We start from the raw sequence: 20,364 nt of genomic DNA on the forward strand, positions 1-20,364 counted from the left end.
CATACAAGTATACATTGCCCTGAGAATATGCAAGACTATCCCACTTCTGACTTGACTCCAGAAATCATGTTTTTAACCACTCTCATCTCTCTCTGCCAACAATAAAACCCCACCCTTATCCCAATATCCTCCATCTTCAACCTACTATTCTACCCATACTTTCACGTCTGGGCCTACTTGGTATAGAACATGACAGATCTATACACTATCCTACCGAGCATTTATAAAATTTTAATAAAATAACTTTTTTCTTTTTATAAATACAACTACCTTCTAGAAAGAGTGGATTACTTTGAACAGAAGCCTTATTGGAACTCCTGAGCACCTTGGTGATTTTGGCTAATTAAGGATCTGAGAATTACTGAACATCTACAAAGAAGAAACTGGAGTTTTCTGTGCCAATGTGGGGTGGAGGTGAAAATAGAAGATATGGAAGATGGAAAGACTAGACAGGAACCATGGAGATGCTGAAAGGCTGAGAGTTAGTCAGGACCTTTAGAAATTCTCCATTGGTGGTGTGATCAACTGTACATTTTAAGAAACTGAACATCTGATATTCGGATTTAAAGGTGTTTGCATCGGTATGGTATAAAGTCCTCCCTCCTCTGCCTACCCCACCATCTTTACCAAGTCCCTCACCAGAAATCATGAGTAAAACTTATTATATGCAGATTCTTTGAAGGATGGGAGTAGTGACAGTTGAGAAAGGGCCCAAGTTTCAGGTCTGGGTCTACTTGAGTATGACACCACATTTGTGGTTCATGTTATATCTCCAGTGGATAGTGCGGGTATGGGCAACTCTTTTAAGAAGTTGTACTGTGAAGGGAAGGAAAAATATGGCGTGATAATAGAGGAGGAAATGGGATGAAGGCGGGTTTTTAAAAACTTATTTAGTAACTTTTTTCATAGGATAAATTGTGAGAATAAAATGAGAGGAAGCATGTAATGAGCTTAGAACAATGTCTTGTACAAGTAACTCCTCAATTGTTAGCTCGCTCTCACTTCTCTGCCATTGTATGAGAAAGACAGAGAGATAGAGAAAGGGTGGGATAGGTGAGCAGAGAAGGAGAAGAGGAGGAGGGAGATCGGTGGTCTCCTTACTCTCTTTGTGTCCTCTTAAGCATCTGCAGATCCCGCCTCTGCTCCACCAGTTGGTGCAGGATGGCTTTCCTCTTGTGGCCAGCAGCTGTCTCCAGCTGGTGTTTCATATAATTCTGTTCTCGCTTTCGCTTGTCTACCATCAGCTCACCCTCACTCTTACCAAAGATGGGCTCGGAGGAGTCTGGCTCAAACATGGGCAGCTGGGAGGGTTTGTTTCTTATCTGAAATAGGGACACACATAATGTAGATTATAATTCTCCCAGGGAATAAACTTTATGTACAACTCTATAATATAGTAAAATAATAATACCTTACAGGAAGGAACAAGGGGCTCAAAAACCACCAAGTGCAAAACACATACGTGTATTCATAACTTGTCAGTATTCATCCATATTCTTAGAATGCTATCAAAGCACTGTACAATTTTTAAAATAACAATTATCTCTTTACCTGTGCATCCAAAGCCCTCTTGTAACACTGTGTTTCTTCCATCTTATCTTTTAAATATTTGGCTCTTTGTGCAGCAAGTCTGGCAGTTAAGAACAGGAGAAGGGGGAGCATAGTTTTACAGAGTCATCAGTAACACAGTTTAACATCATCAAAACATGTTTAATAAGTATTAATAGGAAGGGGAGCCTGTTTCATTCTGAGAGCTTTCATTGTAAGAAAGAAAAGAGTAATTCAAATCCAAAGGCTAGTGAACAATGTGTTGAACACAGGACAGACAGCACAGGTATAAGCAAGTGACCGACCATATTGTCCAAATCCACTGCTACTAAAATGGCAGACGCCACCATCACCACCCACCTCACCCCACCACCACCAGTTCTTTTAAAAATCCGGATAAGAAAGCAGGAAGTGACCATTCATTCCATAAACTGATTGTTTGTTAGATTTCTTTTTCAGTGATCTATCCCGTTATAAATTATGATTCTATTATATGCAACCTCCAGAGAACCCATATTTTATCTGTCAAGTGAGTATAATAGAACATATATATTTTATTAAAATATATTTTTTTGGCCATAGAAACTAGTTTCTTACTTGTTTTTAGGAGCCTCTGGTCACACTACAGTAGCCTCCACAATCGCTCTCCTGACCTCAGTAGCAGAAATGTGGGCCCCCTTAGGCATATGTGAACTCCATGGTCCTGACCCTATCCCAGGCCTCAGGCAACACAATCAGGACCAAGCAGATTCACTCCTAAAACCTTGGAATTGAGACTAACATTCTCTAAGTTAGCGCTGGAATAAAGACGATGTCAACTAAGGAGCTATGGATGTAAGCAGAGGGAAGCCACTCTACATGGCTTCGTAGTCCCTGGTCCCAGACTCTTTGAATATAGGGGTTCCCTGTATATTCCTGCCCTCAAGTTCCGTGGGGCACCCCTACATACTTATAAGAAAGCCTCAGCTTTGCCATGAGGTCACCTAAACATCTAATAGCTGGGAATGGTGCCTACTCAAGACAAATCCCTTCCTCCATCTACTAGTATTGGTGTGATTGCAAAACAATACAAACAATACTCTATCATTATAGTAATTACAGATTGGCAATCATTATTATAATGATAATTATAATGATGACAGCTTCATTTTTCTGATACAAAGTTATGGTGCAGTACTGGCTGCTAACTGGGTTAGTTTGCTCAGTTGGTCACAGTGGTGCTAATAAAAACTACCAGTGCTGATTCAATCCTACATGGAAATTAACTTCACATGAAAATTCCGAATCCATTTTTCAGAGCATGTCTAGCTGGACTCACTCCTCCGTGAGTTGCACTTGTTCTAGGCGGTCCATCAACTCTCTGTTCTGTCTTTGCTTTATTTCCTTTTCTCGTCTGTTATCCATTTGTTTCAGGAGACTCTGGGAATATTCCTCTTGCTTAAGAGCAATAAGCTCAGGACTGAGTGGCCGTTTATCAAATAGAAAGGATTTCTAGAATAAAAGAGAAGCAATTCATTTATGGTTGAATACCAAACAGAAAGTTAATAATTCAGAAGGCTAAAATCGATCAGAAAGTATTTCTTAATTGTTAATATCTGCCCAGAGCTCAACACGTTGACCAGCTAGTGTTGAGGTCACCTACAGAGTAACATGAGTGTGTTGAACAATGAAGCTGAGCGGAACTGACCATAGCCTCATTTCTGAGACAGAGATGAAAAAGTACTCCATGGAGTAGGTCCTGAGCTAGCACTTACAACATCCAGATGGAAGGAAGAAGGAACTCTTGAGTGGTGGGTGCAACAGCATGAGCAAGGACAGAGAGGAGATGAAAAGAGAGAGAACTCAACACCTACTGTGGGGCCCTGCCCATCCTAGACATGGTGATCCAGCAGTGACCAAGAACAAATCCTCACTCTCATCAAGCCTACATTCTGGGTCAGGAGACAATGAACAAGTAAATAGTCTATCAGATCATTTACAGTAGTGATAAGTGCTATGAAGCCCTTATCATAGCAAGTGACTAGGTGGGAACAGGGCTAAATTAGTTGGTTATTAGGGAAGGTTTTTCCATGGAGATGATGAATCACCTCCACTGTAACTATCAGAGGGACCTGTGTCCCACACAGAAGGAACAGCAAGTGCAAAGACACTAGACGGAAACAAGCTAGGCATATTCAGTGAGCAGGGAGGAGGTGTTTGGCTGAGGCATAGTGAGCAAGGGACAGTATTAAGAGAAGTTGGTGAGCTCCAAGAGGAAGGCAGGGGGGCCAGAGCATGTAGGGTCTGATAGGTCCAGGTGAGGAGTTTAGATTTCATTTTAATTTAGTGGGAGGCCATTAGAGGCTTTAAATGAGAGAAGGTATATTTTGGTTAACAACTTTGAAAAATCACTTAGGCTACTGTGTGGGGAATAGTTTGCAGGAGAGCAAGAATGCAAGCAGTGAGTTTACTAAGGGAGGAACTGCAGAGGTTGAGCCTTATGATGTGGCTTGGGCTAGCATGGCAACATTGAAGATGAAGAGAGGTGAACAGGTTTTGGATACATTCTAGAGGTAAAAGCCACTTGACTTGCAGATGGTTGGATGTGGGGGACAGAGAAAGAGGAATATGGGATCATGCCTAGATATGGGGTTTATGCAAGTGGCTGGCTGGTGACGCCACTTACTAATACCACCGGTTAACATCATCAGAAGACTAAGACTAAGGTTGAGGAGGGAATCAAAAGTTCTGTTTTGGTTTTTTTACATTTAACTCTGTATAGATGTACCAAAGAGGAAATACAAAGCAAATATAATCTGGAGCTTGTGTGTGAGGGGAAAGATCATACCTAAATCTCAAAAGCCGCATGCTCTCTCCCTCCCTGCCTGCTGTCTGGAATGCTCTTCCTCCATTGGCTTCTTTACCTAACTCCTGTATGCCAGGAAGTTTTCCCAGGTCTCCAGTCTGGATTAAGTCACTCTCCTCTTTGCTCACATAGTGCACTTTTCAAAGATTTATCATGGCGCTTGTTATACTACACTCTCGTCTCTTTGTCTCTCCCACTAGACCTCTTCAGAAGAGGGACCTTGTACTCCTAGCTGCTAGCACAGTGCCCAGCACAGAGGAGTTCAATAAAATAAGTAAATAAATGTTTAGTGATGAATAATAAAAATATATTTTATTAGATTTATGTCCAGAGTATCAGACTACCTAGATGGTAGTGTGAAAAGAGAAAGATTGAGGCTGAAATAAACATAGGCACACAATGATTGAAACCATTAAATCAATCAATGCAACAGCTGGCTCACCACCATCTGAAGCTGGGCTTCTCCACCTTTAAAGCACATACAAATCACCTGGGGATCCTATTCCAGTGTAGCTGCCCGTTAGGGAGGGTCTGGGGTGGGGCCCTCAAGTCTGCACTTCCAGCAAGCTCCCAGCTGATGCCAATGCTGCTGGTTCTCTCTTTAGATCCTGGGGCTGGACTTCAGTATACTGCCCCCCACTACCCATCCCAGGTCCTGGTTTAGAATTACTATAATTAGCAAGAGCTGCAATGACTAATGGGAACTCATACTATATTGTGAATGTGAACAGTGTGGAGGCCAACACTGGACAACCCCTGCCCTAGAAGAAAGCTTCAAACTATACCACCCCCTTTTCAACTCTGCCACTTAAAAAATGGCACAACCTGCAATACAGGCAGTGGATTCACATACTCACAGATGGGGCAGGTGTTAGCAACAGAAAATTTTAAAAGACTCTTACATAAAATTCAGGTTTCTCATTCTTATGGCTTCTCATAGCTTCAGCAACTCCAAGATTATAGGCAGCATTTTTCTGATTCTGCTCTCTAGTAGCCAGACTTTTCATCTGTTGCAAAGAAAAATTTTTTTAATTTTAAACTACAGGTTGTAACAGATCCTTTAAAATTTTTAATTCTATTACATTTAAATAATCCAACCTAGGTAGAAACCTGCCTTTTGGAGGCAATGGTACTTTCTGATGTCATCATAGATTTATAAAAGTGGGTTGGGGAAAGTTTTTTATTTCCTGTTCTTGGGCTTTAGACAGCACCACTGCAGGGATATTAAAAAGAAATAGAAGATTTTATTGCAAATGCAGGAAGGCTTAGTAGTATTGGAAATCACAAATCTGGATAGAGAAATGTAAAGGTACCATTCTGTCTTTATTTGATTGAGATAGGCCATGAATCTGAAGGGTAAAAGCCTTGACGAGAGTTATATTTTATCAGAAATTAAAAATAAAGCAATAAAAATCCAGAAATCATCTTTAAAATTCAGTCTTTATGGGGGAAAAAAAAATCCCTGATATGTGCAAACGTTCAACACATGGATATTCATCCCAGTGTTATTAATTATAAGTGAAAACTTGGACACAACCTAAGGTTTAGTCCAGCAGTAAATACATGATCAGTTATGTTACAGGACAGACATTTGATGGAACATTTTCAATGGCATTTTATAGTCATGTTCTACTGTCCTATATCAAACACCCTTTAACCGAGGGTTGGACTACCTGGTGTTTGAGGAGGGCCTCCTGGTCTTTCAACATCTGATACTGCATTATGAGTCGCTCATCTTCTATCTCTCTCCTCCTCCTCTCCTCACTGTAGTACAATGGGAAATTTCGTTGTGCTCGTTGCAAACATACATAGCACAATTCCTACAATCCGAAATTTCAGGACAAATAAATTTTTACATTTTACTTTTTTGCCTTCACCTTCCCATCACAAGCTCTCCAAAGACTAGAGTATCAAGAAACACACTTTATAAAAGGATGTATTAGTGACAATTAGCAAAATGAGATTTGCAGAGTGGACCCCACAAATAATCTAAAGGATTTACTGAACTCTCAGTGGATCAGAAGTGTTTATAGCAACTGAAAATTAGAGAAGGATTTCCCCACCCTATTTCTGTTAACTAGTAGATTTTAACTAGTAGATAAATTTATCATGGTCCAGTTTTTGGTTCTGAGTACTTGAGCCATGCCCATATATTATTTTATAATTAAGAAAGAGAGATTCCCAGAACTCTCTTTGAGAAACAAGGACAAATGAGATTCTGACCGGGCTTTGTTTGTTTGACGACACTGTACCTGTCCTGCCCTATTGTGGTCCTGGCAAGCCTGGGCTGGAGATGTTCTGGGCTTCATTTCATTGTCATTTTTCAGACAACCTGGAGACGATACGCTATAAAAACAATGCAACTTTCATTAATGTTTAAGACAGTCTGACCTGTAGAACAATGATAACTTTGAGGCAAGTATAAATAAGATAAAGAAAAACATCTCAGTGGTTTACTTCAGAACAGTTACATAGAGAGAGGTTAAGAACCTGTACTTTGTGTCAGATAAAGCTGAGTTTGAACCCCAGCTTTGTTTCTTACAGGCTAACTGATGTAAGATGAACTGTGTAATCTTGCAAAATGTCAGCTACCAATTCTGTGAAATGGGGATGAAATTTATTCATTCCATGAGAATGTATTGAGTGCTTACCATGTGCTCTGTCCTAGGCACAGGAGATGCAGTGAAAAACAACACACACGCACACACACACAAAATCCCTGTCCTCATGGAATTAACATTCTGATGGGGATAGACAGTCAATGACAAGATAAAAGTAAACTCTATAGTATACTCCATGATGATAAATGCATGCAATGCTGGAGAAATGGACTGTTAAATTGTAAATAGAATGTCCAGAGAAGTTCTCACCAAGAAGGTGACATTTGAGTTAATACCTGGAGAAAATAAGGGCGCTATCATGTAGATATCTGATGGAAAAGACATTCCAGGTGAGCAAAAGAGTGCAAAGACCTTGAGGCGGGAGATGCCTGTGCTCAAGAGTGGCAGAGGGAGCCGAGTTAGGGGTGAGAAGTAGGAGAGAGGCTGGACACCAGGCAGGATCTTTCAGGCCATGGTAAGGACTTTGGCTTTTACCCTGAGTGGGTATGGGAAGCCACTGGGAGTTTGGGCAATGGAGGAGGTCACCTAACTCACATTTTAAAAGGATTATTTTGGCTTCAGTGTTGAAAATAAACTGAATAAGAACAATGACAGGAGTCATTCCAATTCCAATAACTCAAGAGAAAGAGACAGTGGCTTGGATCAGGGTGATAGAAGTAGGGGTGATAATAAGTGACTGCATTCTAAAGTAGAACTACCATTTGATCCAGCAATCCCACTTACTGGGTATTTATTTACCCAAAGGAAAAAAAGACATTCTATAAAAAAGACATCTGTACTCGAATGTTTATAGCAGCACAATTCACAATTGCAAAGGTGTGGAAACAACCCAAGTGCCCATCAATACATGAGTGTATTAATAAAATGTGATATATGTATACCATGGAGTACTACTCAGCCATAAAAAATGGTGAACTACCTCTTGTATTATCCTGGATGGAGCTGGAGTCCATTCTTCTAAATGAAGTATCCCAAGAACAGAAAAACAAACACCACATGTACTCACCACTAAATTGGTACATATGGATCAACACTTATGTGCACATATGGAAGTAACATTCATCGAGTTTTGGGTGGGTGGGAGGCGGGAGGAGGGGATGGGTAAACTCACACCTAACAGGGGCGGTGTGCAATGCCTGGAGGATGAGCATGCTTGTAGCTCTAACTCGGATGGTGCAAAGGCAATTTTTGTAACCAAAGCGTTTGTACCCCCATAATATTCTGAAAAAAAAAAAAAAAAAAAAAAAAGAAGTGGCTGCATTTGGATATATGTTGAAGGCAGGATTGACAGAATTTTCTGACTGGATACAAGAGCTTTTGTTTCCTCTCCCTGCCACTGGCCCAGAGGATATTTCCAGCCACACTCCCCTGGTCAAGTGTGGGAAACAGTCCCAGTCTCTTGACTTCACACAAGATTCCAGCCCCTTGTCAGAGATCAGGAACTGAGCCCACACCAGGTATGTATATGGTTCCCAGCATTGTCAGGTGGCCCAGGGCAAGAACTTTAAACATTAATATAAAGGAGGGTTTGTAACCATACAACCTGAATGTCATGAAAACCACATAACAGAGAGAAGCACACACAGGAAAACATTTTCCACAAGATGAATTCTCAAAGCAACATTGCTAAGCATTTAAAATACTCCAGAGCCAAGAGTCCCTATGTCAGCAGACCCAACAAATGAGGCATATCACACCCAAGGAAATAAAAACAATGAAGCAACAGGGGGGTAAAAATATTTTAAACAAGCACATTCAAAATTCTCAGAGATAAAGGTGGAACCAGCAAGAGCAGTCAAATAATAAAACAGAGAACCAAATGAAAAAATACATATTATGTAGTAATAAAATATATGATATATAAAAGATAAAATATTTATATATATGTTTTAAAACTCATTAAAGGAAATAAATAGTAGACTGATCCACCTAATACTAACATCAATTCATTAGAAAATAGAACTGATAATATCAAAAGCAGCACAGAGATAAAAATGAAAATATAAAAAAATAAGTTTAGAAATAGAGAACAGATTCAGAAGCTCAAATATATATTTAATAGGAGTGCTGAATTTATAAAATAAAGGGAATGGCAAAGAACAATATTCTATAAGATAAGGGATATGAATTTTTCGGAAGGTCATGACTCGTAAGAATAGTAAAAATACAGAACATCAAGAAGGAAGACAGACTCTTAAAAGCTACAAGAAAGAATGGCAACCAGCTGGACTCAGACTTATCAGGACAACTGTCAGAAGGAAATGGAGCAGTATCATGCCGAGGGAAGATAACTATGAACCGACAACCAGCATTCAAGAGTGACAGATTCAAGATTCACAACATGAATCTTTTTAAGCAATACAAAGACTAAGCATGTTGAAAAGACAGAGAACCATTACAGGATACACTTTAGTATGAAGAAAAATGAACCCAGAGGAAGGGCAAGGATATAGTGAGCAAAGAAAGTGGTTAAATGTGTTGATAGAAAATAACACAAAAAAATTTTATATACTTAAGAGCAAATTGGAACAAAAGCTCTAGACAGCAAAAATGCAGAAGGTCTGGAAGGGCAGATTTTGAAGGAAATGGAAAGCATACTAAGGAAATGTCTATCCAACAGAAAATAGAAAAGGGGGATAATAAAGGTAGCATAGTAAATAGAAATAAAAAATAAGACGACAAAGGTAGGTTCAAGTACACCAGTAATTACAACTGAAAAATAAAGTTTAGATCGAATTGGAAAAAATTCTAATATAAGTTGTTTATAGGAGACACACGTAAAACAATAAAACACACACACAAAGATGAAAAAGAATGTCATAAAAAGGATGTCCCAAGTAAATACTAACCAAATGTTGGATAGTTAATCAGACAGAGCAGAGTTTCAGGCAAAAACTTTTAGTAGAGACAAAGGAGAAGATTTTATAATGATAAAAGATCTATCTACCAAAAACTATATCATGGATATATGTGGAATTCAATATATTGCTTAAGAAGCAAAAACTGACATAATTACTAAAAAACTGAAAAATATATTATCACAGTGAAAGATTTTTACCATCTCTCTCAGAGAAAAAAACAGTAAGTATTTAAAAGCTCACAGTAACTTATTTAACAAGATTTAGCTAATATCTAACTATATACAAATTTGCATACAAGAAATAGTACACAGTCTCTTCAAGTACACAGACAATTACTATACAAATACTCAAGCTGCAAAGGAAGGTTCAACAAATTACAAAGTTCCAAGTAACTGACATTAAATGAACCATAGCATAAAATAAGTAGCCAAAAATAAATATTTGGAAACTGAAAAATATAAGATACAAGTCTTCTCAATAACCAGTGGATTAAGTAGTGTATGGGTCTACAATCCCTTATAAACTATAATTCCTTTACAATTCCAAAATACAAATGCTCTGAAGACTTGGTCATTTTTTGTAATGACTTGTTTCATGCTCATGTTTTCCATTCTATCTTTGAACATTTTAGGCATCTTATTTTGTATTTTTTAATGTTCAAGATCCAAAATCCTTGGGAGCTCAATCTTCCATGTTTTGTTTCTGATGTCCCTCATTATGTAGCTTGTTTCTACATGGTCCTTGTAATTTTGGACTGTGACCTCATGTTTGGCCCAACTTAATCAGAAGTCATAGGAGCCTGGGTTGAAAATAGGATCCTTTAGAGCAGGGGTTGGCAAATCTTCTCTGTAAAGGGCCAAAGAGTAAATATTTTAGGTTTTGAGAACCACACTGTCCCTAACACACTGTCCCTACTATGCAAGCAAAAACACATGGTGGGCTGGATTGGCTCTCAGTACGACCTCTTTGGAAGATTTAGACCACCATATTGCTGAAAGCAGAACCCTTTACTTTTTAATAACTTCTTTTAAGCCTCAAAATCTGGGATGAGAGGGAACACTGATTGATCCTCATAATTTCATTTAAATAACCTGTCAGATGCAACTGGCATGAGGAGTCTATGAGAAATATGTCACATTTCTGAATTCTATACTCCAAAAGGATTCATTTGTATTAAAAAAAAAAAAAAAAGTTCTAAGTTTGAGTGAAAATTTCAGAGATTCACTAACCACTGCATGCCTTCAGCACCAGCCAAATCTGCACTTCTCACAGCAGTCCCTATTTTGATTAATGGTGCCGCTTTCCCGTCCCCTTACCTAAGCCAAAGTCTGGGGTCATCTTAGACTCCTCCCTCTTCTCAACCCCCCACTTAATTAACTAATCACCAAGCCCTGCTTAGTCTACCTCTTAAACAGCCAAATCTAAAGCTTCCTCTCCATCTGATCTTAGTTTCATACATTATCTTTCCCCAGACCAGTTGTACTCAATTGTTAAGCAATGAAAGTCCTATGCCCCTTAGTTTAAACAAATCTTACTCAAACCCCAATACATAAAACAAAAAAAGCACACACACTCAAGGGAAGTGAAGGGATAGAGCCCAGAGTCCCACCCACGGGATCTCACTCTCACCCTCTGAGATAGCTCTCATGGCCCTCTGAGGAGCCTTAGGGTCATTTGTCAGAAACAAATGGCATAGACTACTGCCTTAATCTCTTAAATTGTGCCGAATCTTTTCATTTTATTATGCCTCTTCCCCTGCAGCACTAATTCTATCACTCTAAATCATTCTTTACTCCTTCAAAATGAAAATGTAATCATGTACTGACATCCCCAAACATGGTGTTTGGGGACTTGGACAGGTTGGTAAATTGGACAGGATATATTTTAAACTTCTGTGCACTAAATGATGCAGAAACAAAATGTAAAAGAAAAAAAGAATTAGAAAAATATTTAAAACATATATATCAGAAAACTATTCATATCTATGATATATAAAGTTCTTTATAAGACATACAACCTGTTTCTAAGAAAAAGTAAACCTCAGTAGAAACCTCAGTAGAAAAAGGACACAGAATTGAAACAAAAAAAAAATTGCGAAAGACAATAACAAATAGCTAGAAAACATTTTAAAGTAAGTATAAAATTACTAGAAATTAAACATACACAAATTAAAACAATAATGAAATAGCTCATTTCACCTATTATGACAGAAAAATCTCTTAAAGTACAATGTCCGACATTAGCAAAGCTGTAGGAAAAGACAGCAGTCTTTCATGGTACTGCTACTGGGAGGATAACTTAGTACAACCTTCCAGAAGATAATTGGCAATGTGTAGCAATGGCAGGAAAACCGGAATCACCCCTTATCTCTGAAATTTAATTTTAAATTTTTATCCTATGGACTATTCAGATATGTGCAAAGAATTATGTGTAATTATATTTGTCACATTATTTATAATATTAAAAAGCTAGAAATCATCTAAATATCCAACAGAAGACTGGTTAAACAAAATGTTTAATCTTTCATTTATATAATATGCAATCATTTGTTAGTGTTTTAGAATATTTAAAGCCATGGGGAAATTTTCACCACTTATTATTAAATGTAACAAAGGCTCATATAATATGATCTCAATTTTATTTAAAATGTATGTATGTTTCAAGTATAAATACATGTATATATTGTATATGCATTGAAGTAAAGGATTATACCATAATATTAACAAAAGTTTCCTCTATGTAATGAGGTTATTAGTGATTTTTGTAACTCATGCTTTTCTCATGTTTTTAAAATTTCTGTGATAAATATGCACTATTTTAGCAATCAGCACAAAAAACATTTTTTGGTCAACTTCTACAGGAAACCTTCACTAGCAAACCCTAACAATGAATTCCTCCCTCCTCTTGGCAGCCTCTGTACTTTTTTTTGTTGTCTTCATCACATACATTCCTTCTTTAGTATCAAGTCTCCCTATAAGACTATAAGTTTATCAAAAAACAAAAAAAAGATTGTAAGTTTATCCATATAATAGAAACATGTGTACCCCCTTAATATTTTGAAGTTTTAGAAAAAGACTGTAAGTTTTATGAAAGTAGGTTTGTATGCCTTTAGCTCTGTATCCTCAGTGCCTAGAATAGTAACTGGCACACAGTGGTGCTGAGTGTTTGTGGGATTGAACTAAATTCCAAAGTACTAGATATCTTGTTCTCAATTATCTTTCACAGCAGTGAGATTATCAAAAACAAACATTCCTAGGGTTTTGAATATGACTTTAGTAATCCAAAAAGTATATAAGCTCCACATATGATAGCTGACAAATTGTGACACATGAATAATTTGAAAGCTGACAGCACAATGAGGTCTTAAAAAGTCTCCTACTCAAAGAAAGAAGGATAAAATAGAAATCTTTTTTAGCTGGGTATGGTGGCACATGCCTGTAGTCCCAGCTACTCGGGAGGCTGAGCCCAGGAGTTTGAGGTTGCAGTGAGCTATGATGGTACCACTGCACACTAGCCCAGGGGATAGAGAGAGAGAGACCCTGTTTCAAAAAAAAAAAAAAAGAAATCTTTTGACATAACATCACAAGAAGAAGACCTGGCCATGATAAATTATACTACATTCATTCATTCAAGGAATGTTTATTGAGAACTAATGGAGTGCCAGCCGCGTTTGGCAAAACTACTTTCCAATTTGATGTAAACATGAAACTATCACATCATAATATCCAGGCACTCAGAAAACAAGGAAATTTTGTGGATTATCCCAAATCTATAGGGAAGTTGGATGTTCCCTCCTCTGTGCTATTTTGTTTCTGCCTCTGTCATAACATATCCCACTGAATCATAATTTATCCCTCTACATATGTCTGATTTTCCCATTAGATCATGAGCCTTGGTCATCTCTATTATTCCCAACACATAGCACACTGAATGTTCTCAAGAACACTGAATAAATGAATGAACAAACAATTACTTAAATTACCTGCATCAAGAAATGACCCCAAAATATATTAAGTACAACAGAAAAAAATGTCAGTGCATTACCCTTGAGGGGTCATGATCTTCCCACCATTCCCACTTTGCTCAAACTTGTCCAGCAAGTTGTTGTTTGTCACTTTGGCAGGGGAGATAATTTGTCTATCTTGAAGTCTCTTGGGTGATGAGATCTCTATAGAATAAAGAACGAATGGAAACAAGTTTCCTTTCAACTTTCAAACCACTAACCAGGTAGTTTGTACTTAACACAGATAAATAAATTCTTATCATTTTTACAAAAGGAAATTTTTATCATATATTAATAAGACATACTCTCTTATCTTTAAATGATTGTCCCTTATCCTATTGTGATATAAAAAATGTTTTTGCTGTATATATGCAAAGAAAGCACTGTGCGTTAAGCATTTAGAGAATATAAAGAGGTAAGTCTTTGCCCTTAAGATCCTTCAATAGATATAGTTTGAGAGAAAAATAAGATACAAAACAAAAACAGTGAGAACTCCAATTTGTGGAAATCTTACATGCCAACAGTGTTAAGTGCTTTACATACATTGTGTAAATAGCAACTTAGGACAATGATGCAAAATGTCTAAATCCCAAACAAATGGATCTTTAAGGGTCTGACATGTTCAGAGAAGAGAAAAGCATTTCAGAATCCGGTGATAAGAGAAATTTTCATGGAGGAAGTGAGATGTGAAAAGGATGCTAAAAGGTGTGTAGGATTGAGATATATTGACAGAAAAGGAAGGATATGTCAGACTGGAGAAAAAGAGTTAACAAAAGGATAAAGCTGGAGAAGGGTATGCATGTTAGAAGAACATGAATAGACAATTTTGCCTGAAGAAGGAGTCTATGTACATAGGGCACAATGGGAGATGAGGCTAAAGAAACCAAAGTATCTGACTATTAAGCTAAAAGTTTACATGTAATCCTATAGGCCACATATCAAAAGCTGACACCCACAAGCCAATGTTTACCCATTGATATGCTTTGTTTGGCCCAATCAGCATTTTTTGTTTCAATATCAACAAAAGTTGACAACATTTAGCAATCTCACGTAACAGTCAGGATCTCTGCTTCTTTTGAAAAAATCAGATTTGATACTACTTGAGCCACATTTCCACAAAGCAACAATCTGCTAGAGGAACAATCCTCAAACTGTCATCTGGCAAGCCCTGGGGGTTCCTAGGACCCCTTCAAAATGTCTTCAAGGTCCTAGGATTTTCTTCATATGCTTCAACCAAAACAATGTATCACAACACATTAACTGTAGACATAGGTATGAGAATCCAGCTACTTTCTATAGACATGAAAAATGTCAAACTGCCACTTCTTTATTTTTCATAAAAAATGTTATTTAAGCTAACACATCTCCCTATCATCTTATATGCAGCCCACTTCCTGCATTTATGTTACCTGCCTAGACCCTGTAGGAATCTGAGTTTTGATACCTGCAAGCAGTGGGGAGCCAGCAAAGAGATGATACTCTAAAAGCCTAAGAGTCATAGGATCTAAGACTCATAAGGTAGTTAATGTGAGATATAGCATTCTAGGAACAGAAGATAATTTGTTAGGGAGAATTCAGTGATTACCAATGAATCTAACTTTACTTTGAGAATATGAGTTGCTAAGCAACATGGCTGGGCTCATAAGCAGTAGAGAGTGATAAATTATACCCAGAAACCACTGGCCTACCTCTGACACCACCTGCTTTGTCTGGCTTGTCTTTTAACTTGAACTTCCTCGGTCTGTTCTTTCCATCTTCTTCTACAATGGTCTCCATAGGTGGTTTGTTCTCCATCTCCTTGAGCTCAATCCTAGGAACAAGCCAAGATGTTTGTTCACTGCCCTGGACCTGAACTCCTGAACTGCATGAACTCTCAATTTTGGGAAGCAACCCAGCCAGCTCACTGATTCTAAAATAAACCCACTTCCTTCAAGGGGTGAGTGTTTTGATGTGCTGAGTACATACCATGGAGTCACTCTCTTTGAGTCTAAGTCTGGGAGCTGACCAAGACCTCCCCCTTCTACACTATAGACTCAAAATCAGCTTGCATATAGAGAAATTGCTTTGAAGGCCTTGATTTAAGTTTTTGGTTTTAGTTTCAGTTTGAATTTTTCTATATCCTTTCTAGTTCTGTAACAGATGCCATGAGGGTGATACAGTGAAAGGTAGTTGTTGAATAGCTTGAAGGCAAGGATTCATAGCCTGGTAGACAGAGCATGCCCCTAAATGACCATTCCTCTCCTCCCTTCTTCTCTACCCTACTTCGCCATCCTCTCCGCAGGCAAAAGTGAAGGACTTGCAAAGGTTCAATGTGGGAGTGGAGGGGGTCAGTTGGTGTGCGTAGTTGGAGGTTTTCTTTGGTCTCATATGTGGGGTACTAGGTTGGAGTTGGGAGCAGAGGTGGAGGTATCTTCAGTGAATTCAGGAACCAAACTTCACATAAATAAAACACCAACAATTTTTTTGAGTATTTAAGTCTTTATGTGCATTTCTAGGCTCTCAAATTGACAGGAGCCTCCATCTCTGTTCTTTGACTCACCACAATTTTTGACCCCCTGGAGTACTTAGACCAAAATATGTCAAAGGGGACAGCCAAATTTGCCTTCTAAAACAATGAAAATAAAATTACTTTGAATCTGTTACTTTATTTTTGGTGAATAAGGCAACATGATGCAATGGAAAGAATGCTGGAACAATCAAGAGCCATGGTTTTATTTCTAGCTTGTCCATTCATTAGTTGTGTGGCTATTTCATCTGCAAGATGAGGGAGTAGGACTAACTAATCTCTCAGGCTTATTCCACCCTTCACGCTGCTTCTTCTGAAGTGTGCATCAAACAGCTCTTCCAGGAGGGAGTTGTTCTAAACTGACAAACACAAGAGGATGTCACAGATGCAAAAAATAGGAGAAAATAATACTTTAGGAAACTGGTTGTTATTCCCGAAACTTCCTCCACCTGAAATGCACAGTGGTTAATGAAACAGCGATTAAAATCAAGAACAGGATTAAGAGCACTCAATGAGTGAGTGATGGCCAAGCTGGAAATAAAACTCAAGTCTCCTGACTCCTATTTCAGTTTCTTAATAGTGCACCATGTTGCTCTTCACTCATTTAAAAAAGGGAATTAAAATTTAAATACTTTTGTATCTCTATAAAATGTAAAAAGTTATAAAACATATGTCACATGATTGTAGTGAAACTTAAAATAGTAATAGGCAGCCACCAGTAACACCCACTGTGCTCACAGGGTAAAGCTGTTCCCTTATTCTAACTTTATCTTTTTAACCCGTTTAGAGGTAAAAATCAGAGCTCAGACAGGAAGTGGGCAGGACTACAGGAAGAGGAAGCAGCTAGGCAGAGGAAGTAGTGGAAAGGAGAGGAAAGTCCAGCGGGTAAGACGAGTTTAACTAATATTACAGAGACTAAGGTTGTTGGAAGGTAGTATTAGAAATTCCAGGGAGCCAAGAGTCATTTTACAAAAAAAATATTCTAAGTGCCCATTTTTATTTCACTTAACTACAGAAAGTGTATGCAATAAACTCTTCTTTGCTGGTGTATTTAGAGAGGGGGAGGGAGGAAGATAGAGAGAGAGAAAGAGAGAGAAAGAGAGAGGGAATTCATTTCTCAAAGGAGCAGGAGCTACAAAGGGTTGAGAAACACTGCCCAATCAGATCAATGGATCAGCAAGGAGAGCTGGCGCCTGGAAGAGCCCATGGAGCAAAGAACTCACCTTGGAAATGCAAGCACACTGCCGGGCCGCTTCCCAGAGGCCTCTCCGCAGGATAACACGGAGTCCACAGTGCCAGGCCTCTGGAGGATAGCGACAGAGACAGAGCAGGGTTACACCTGGGCTTTGGTCTAGGACACAGACAAATCAGAAACCACAGTATCTCAAAGGCAAAGCTACCATGATACATTTTATTGTTGTTTTCATTTAGTGCTTAAAGTCCAGAGCTTAAAATCCAATGAAGAATGATCTCATTTCATTGAACTAGTCACTGTGGGGTGGGTAGTAGCACAGCAATAGCATTGGTGCTGCCTCTTCTTGAATCATTTCCTCTTTGGAAATTGCCTTCAGAGTTGACAACTCATTTTACACATCTTTAAGAGGAAAGCAGACTTCCTAAAACTGTCTGGAAAATGAGCAAGCTGGCTAACTTCACTCTTGGCCCAAATGACTCTAAAATTACCCAGTTAAGAGAAGGGATTTGGAGTCAGGTGGTCTTACATTCAAATCCCAACACTGTTAACAGCTATGTGGCCCTAGACACTAGGTTTGTGGGGATAATAATAGGATCCAATCACAGGACTTCTATGAGGTACTCTGTGTAAGTGGCTAGCACACAGTAAGCACTGAACAAATAGCTATCGTAATTATTATATAAATTATACATCATTACCTTATTAGTATAAAATAATATATTAGATATTATTGTTGGATGAATGCTACAGCTTACAAAAGGCTTTGAAGGGAATTCCCAAAAAGAAGTTTTAAAATATTTCTAACCAAAGCAGCATCACTGAAATAAGCACACGGCTTCCAAGAGGACTACGTTACAGGACAGCACTCAGGTTTAAGTTATGGGGCATTTGAGAATAAAACGATCACTCCCACCACTTTACAACAATCTCCCAAAATATGTTTTATAGAGTTAATGAGCTATTAATGAGTATTGGATTAACTTGATCAAATACACTCGGGCAGTTAAACTGGCTGCTTTACAGCCAGACTTCCCAGGCCCTTTAACATGTTGCTGCACTTTGTGCCTCTGTCCATGAGGGAGATTGAGACAATCAGTAGTTCTCAGTCTGCTTTGGCCTTCAAACCCTTTTTTCATAGCATATCTCTCAGGACTAGCTCTCTTGGAAAATATTCCTTAAAAGTTATGCTTTAGAGTTCAGCAGGTCAAGGAAAATGCCATCTTCTTTTTTAAACACACATTGAAGCTACAAAGTTCAGCAGAATCCCTAAGCGTTAGAGTTGAGCTAGCCACTTGGGCCTTGCTTGTGGATTTGCAAATCTTGCCTGTGTTTTCATGGGAAAAAAAGAGTTTTTCCTCTGTGTGTTTCCATTGTCCGCACACAGAGCTGGCATCCCTCTTACCAATCCTGAATGAAACCAGATTGTTTAGAAAACACCAAGACACCACCTCCTAGATCCCCATCCCAGAGCTTCATGAAAGGAGATACGGGCAAAATTAGACAACATTCATAGCCTTTTCATTTAAAAGTCAGGCTTTTGCTCTATGAGATATAGGATTATATAACATTCCATGGTAATTCGATTCATTCAGGTCAACTTTGTTAGTTTCCAGAGTTGTACCTAAGGCACATTATGTATTCAATAAATCCTGTTGATCGACTATTTCACTGCCTCCGTAAACCCTGCTATGACCAACTTAGCATAAAGGTCACACCAGCTACTTAATGGTTAAAAATGGTGTAAGTCTATCCCAGCTACTTAAAAGTTAATGAAATAATGGTGCCAATTATGACATTTCTTCTACAGCAAGACAAATCAAAAGCTAAAGACTAATTCCATGACTTGAATTAGATTTTGTTGTATATTTTCATTAAAATAAAATAGCAGAACAAGCAAAAACTGAGTTATTATGAATTCTGGGCTTGAATCCTAATTTTACCATTTATTAACACCCTGACCTAAGGCTTCCTACATAACCTCTCCAAGCCCCAACTTTTCTCACTTATAAAATTGAGATGATATTATAATAATAATGATTTTGTAATGTTTTGAGATTCAAATGAAATAATACATGCAGAAGAACTTTTTAAACTATAAGGTACTATAAAAATGTTCAGAATTACAAGAGTTTCTATTAATATTACCATTTCTATTTTTCAGATGGCATTGACTCAAAACTTAAAGTTCCCTTCCCCTTCTAATGTTTTTTGTCAAAGAGTTAATCATCTATAAAGAAGTACTTCTGTGCCGTTGGGGTAACTGGCACTTAAAATATGTCAACCTTAGTTTTTCTTAGTGACAACACACCTATAGATGATTCAGAGCTATGACTGGGAGAGGGCTTTCTTAGGAAAACGTTAACTTACATTTGCTAGGGCTTTTGCCAAAGCCCCACTTCCATCCATGGCACAAAGGAAGTCCTTATAGAATCTCATCTTCACTTTGCCATCTTTGATCATGAGGACCCCAATTCCTTTGAACATAAACTCCACATTCTGTTTGGTGGAAATGGATCGTGATAAAAAAAGCAACGTCTCCTTCACACATCCTTCCACTACATCCCTGTTAAATGGACTTTCCAGGGATATCATGACAAAATTAAGTGGAACAACTGGGATATCACCTAGAGGAGAAAAAGACAGTTGGGGTGGGGGAAAGGAAGTGGTGATTACAATAAGTACATATCACACACATAAATAATTATCTGATGCTCACTTAATACCCCAAAATAGAATTGTCCATGTGAAGCCTTTGGTTGCACCCAATGTAATACTAGTACTGCAG

General features: G+C 38.2%; 1 protein-coding gene across 1 annotated transcript in view; it reads right to left on the reverse strand.

The window, feature by feature from the left end:
• Positions 1 to 20,364, reverse strand: part of CCDC81 (coiled-coil domain containing 81) — a 44,182-nt gene that overhangs the window by 10,979 nt on the left and 12,839 nt on the right. The window contains exons 4-13 of the mRNA XM_045557177.1: positions 19,947 to 20,203; positions 17,608 to 17,687; positions 15,567 to 15,688; positions 13,920 to 14,043; positions 6,646 to 6,739; positions 6,067 to 6,213; positions 5,296 to 5,400; positions 2,867 to 3,039; positions 1,552 to 1,630; positions 1,102 to 1,322 (exon numbers count right to left, since the gene is read on the reverse strand). Of these exons, the coding sequence (XP_045413133.1) occupies positions 1,102 to 1,322; positions 1,552 to 1,630; positions 2,867 to 3,039; positions 5,296 to 5,400; positions 6,067 to 6,213; positions 6,646 to 6,739; positions 13,920 to 14,043; positions 15,567 to 15,688; positions 17,608 to 17,687; positions 19,947 to 20,203 (1,402 nt within the window). The remainder of the gene's footprint in view (positions 1 to 1,101; positions 1,323 to 1,551; positions 1,631 to 2,866; positions 3,040 to 5,295; positions 5,401 to 6,066; positions 6,214 to 6,645; positions 6,740 to 13,919; positions 14,044 to 15,566; positions 15,689 to 17,607; positions 17,688 to 19,946; positions 20,204 to 20,364) is intronic.

Source organism: Lemur catta, chromosome 7, assembly GCF_020740605.2.
Source record: "Lemur catta isolate mLemCat1 chromosome 7, mLemCat1.pri, whole genome shotgun sequence".
Classification (NCBI taxonomy): domain Eukaryota; kingdom Metazoa; phylum Chordata; class Mammalia; order Primates; family Lemuridae; genus Lemur; species Lemur catta.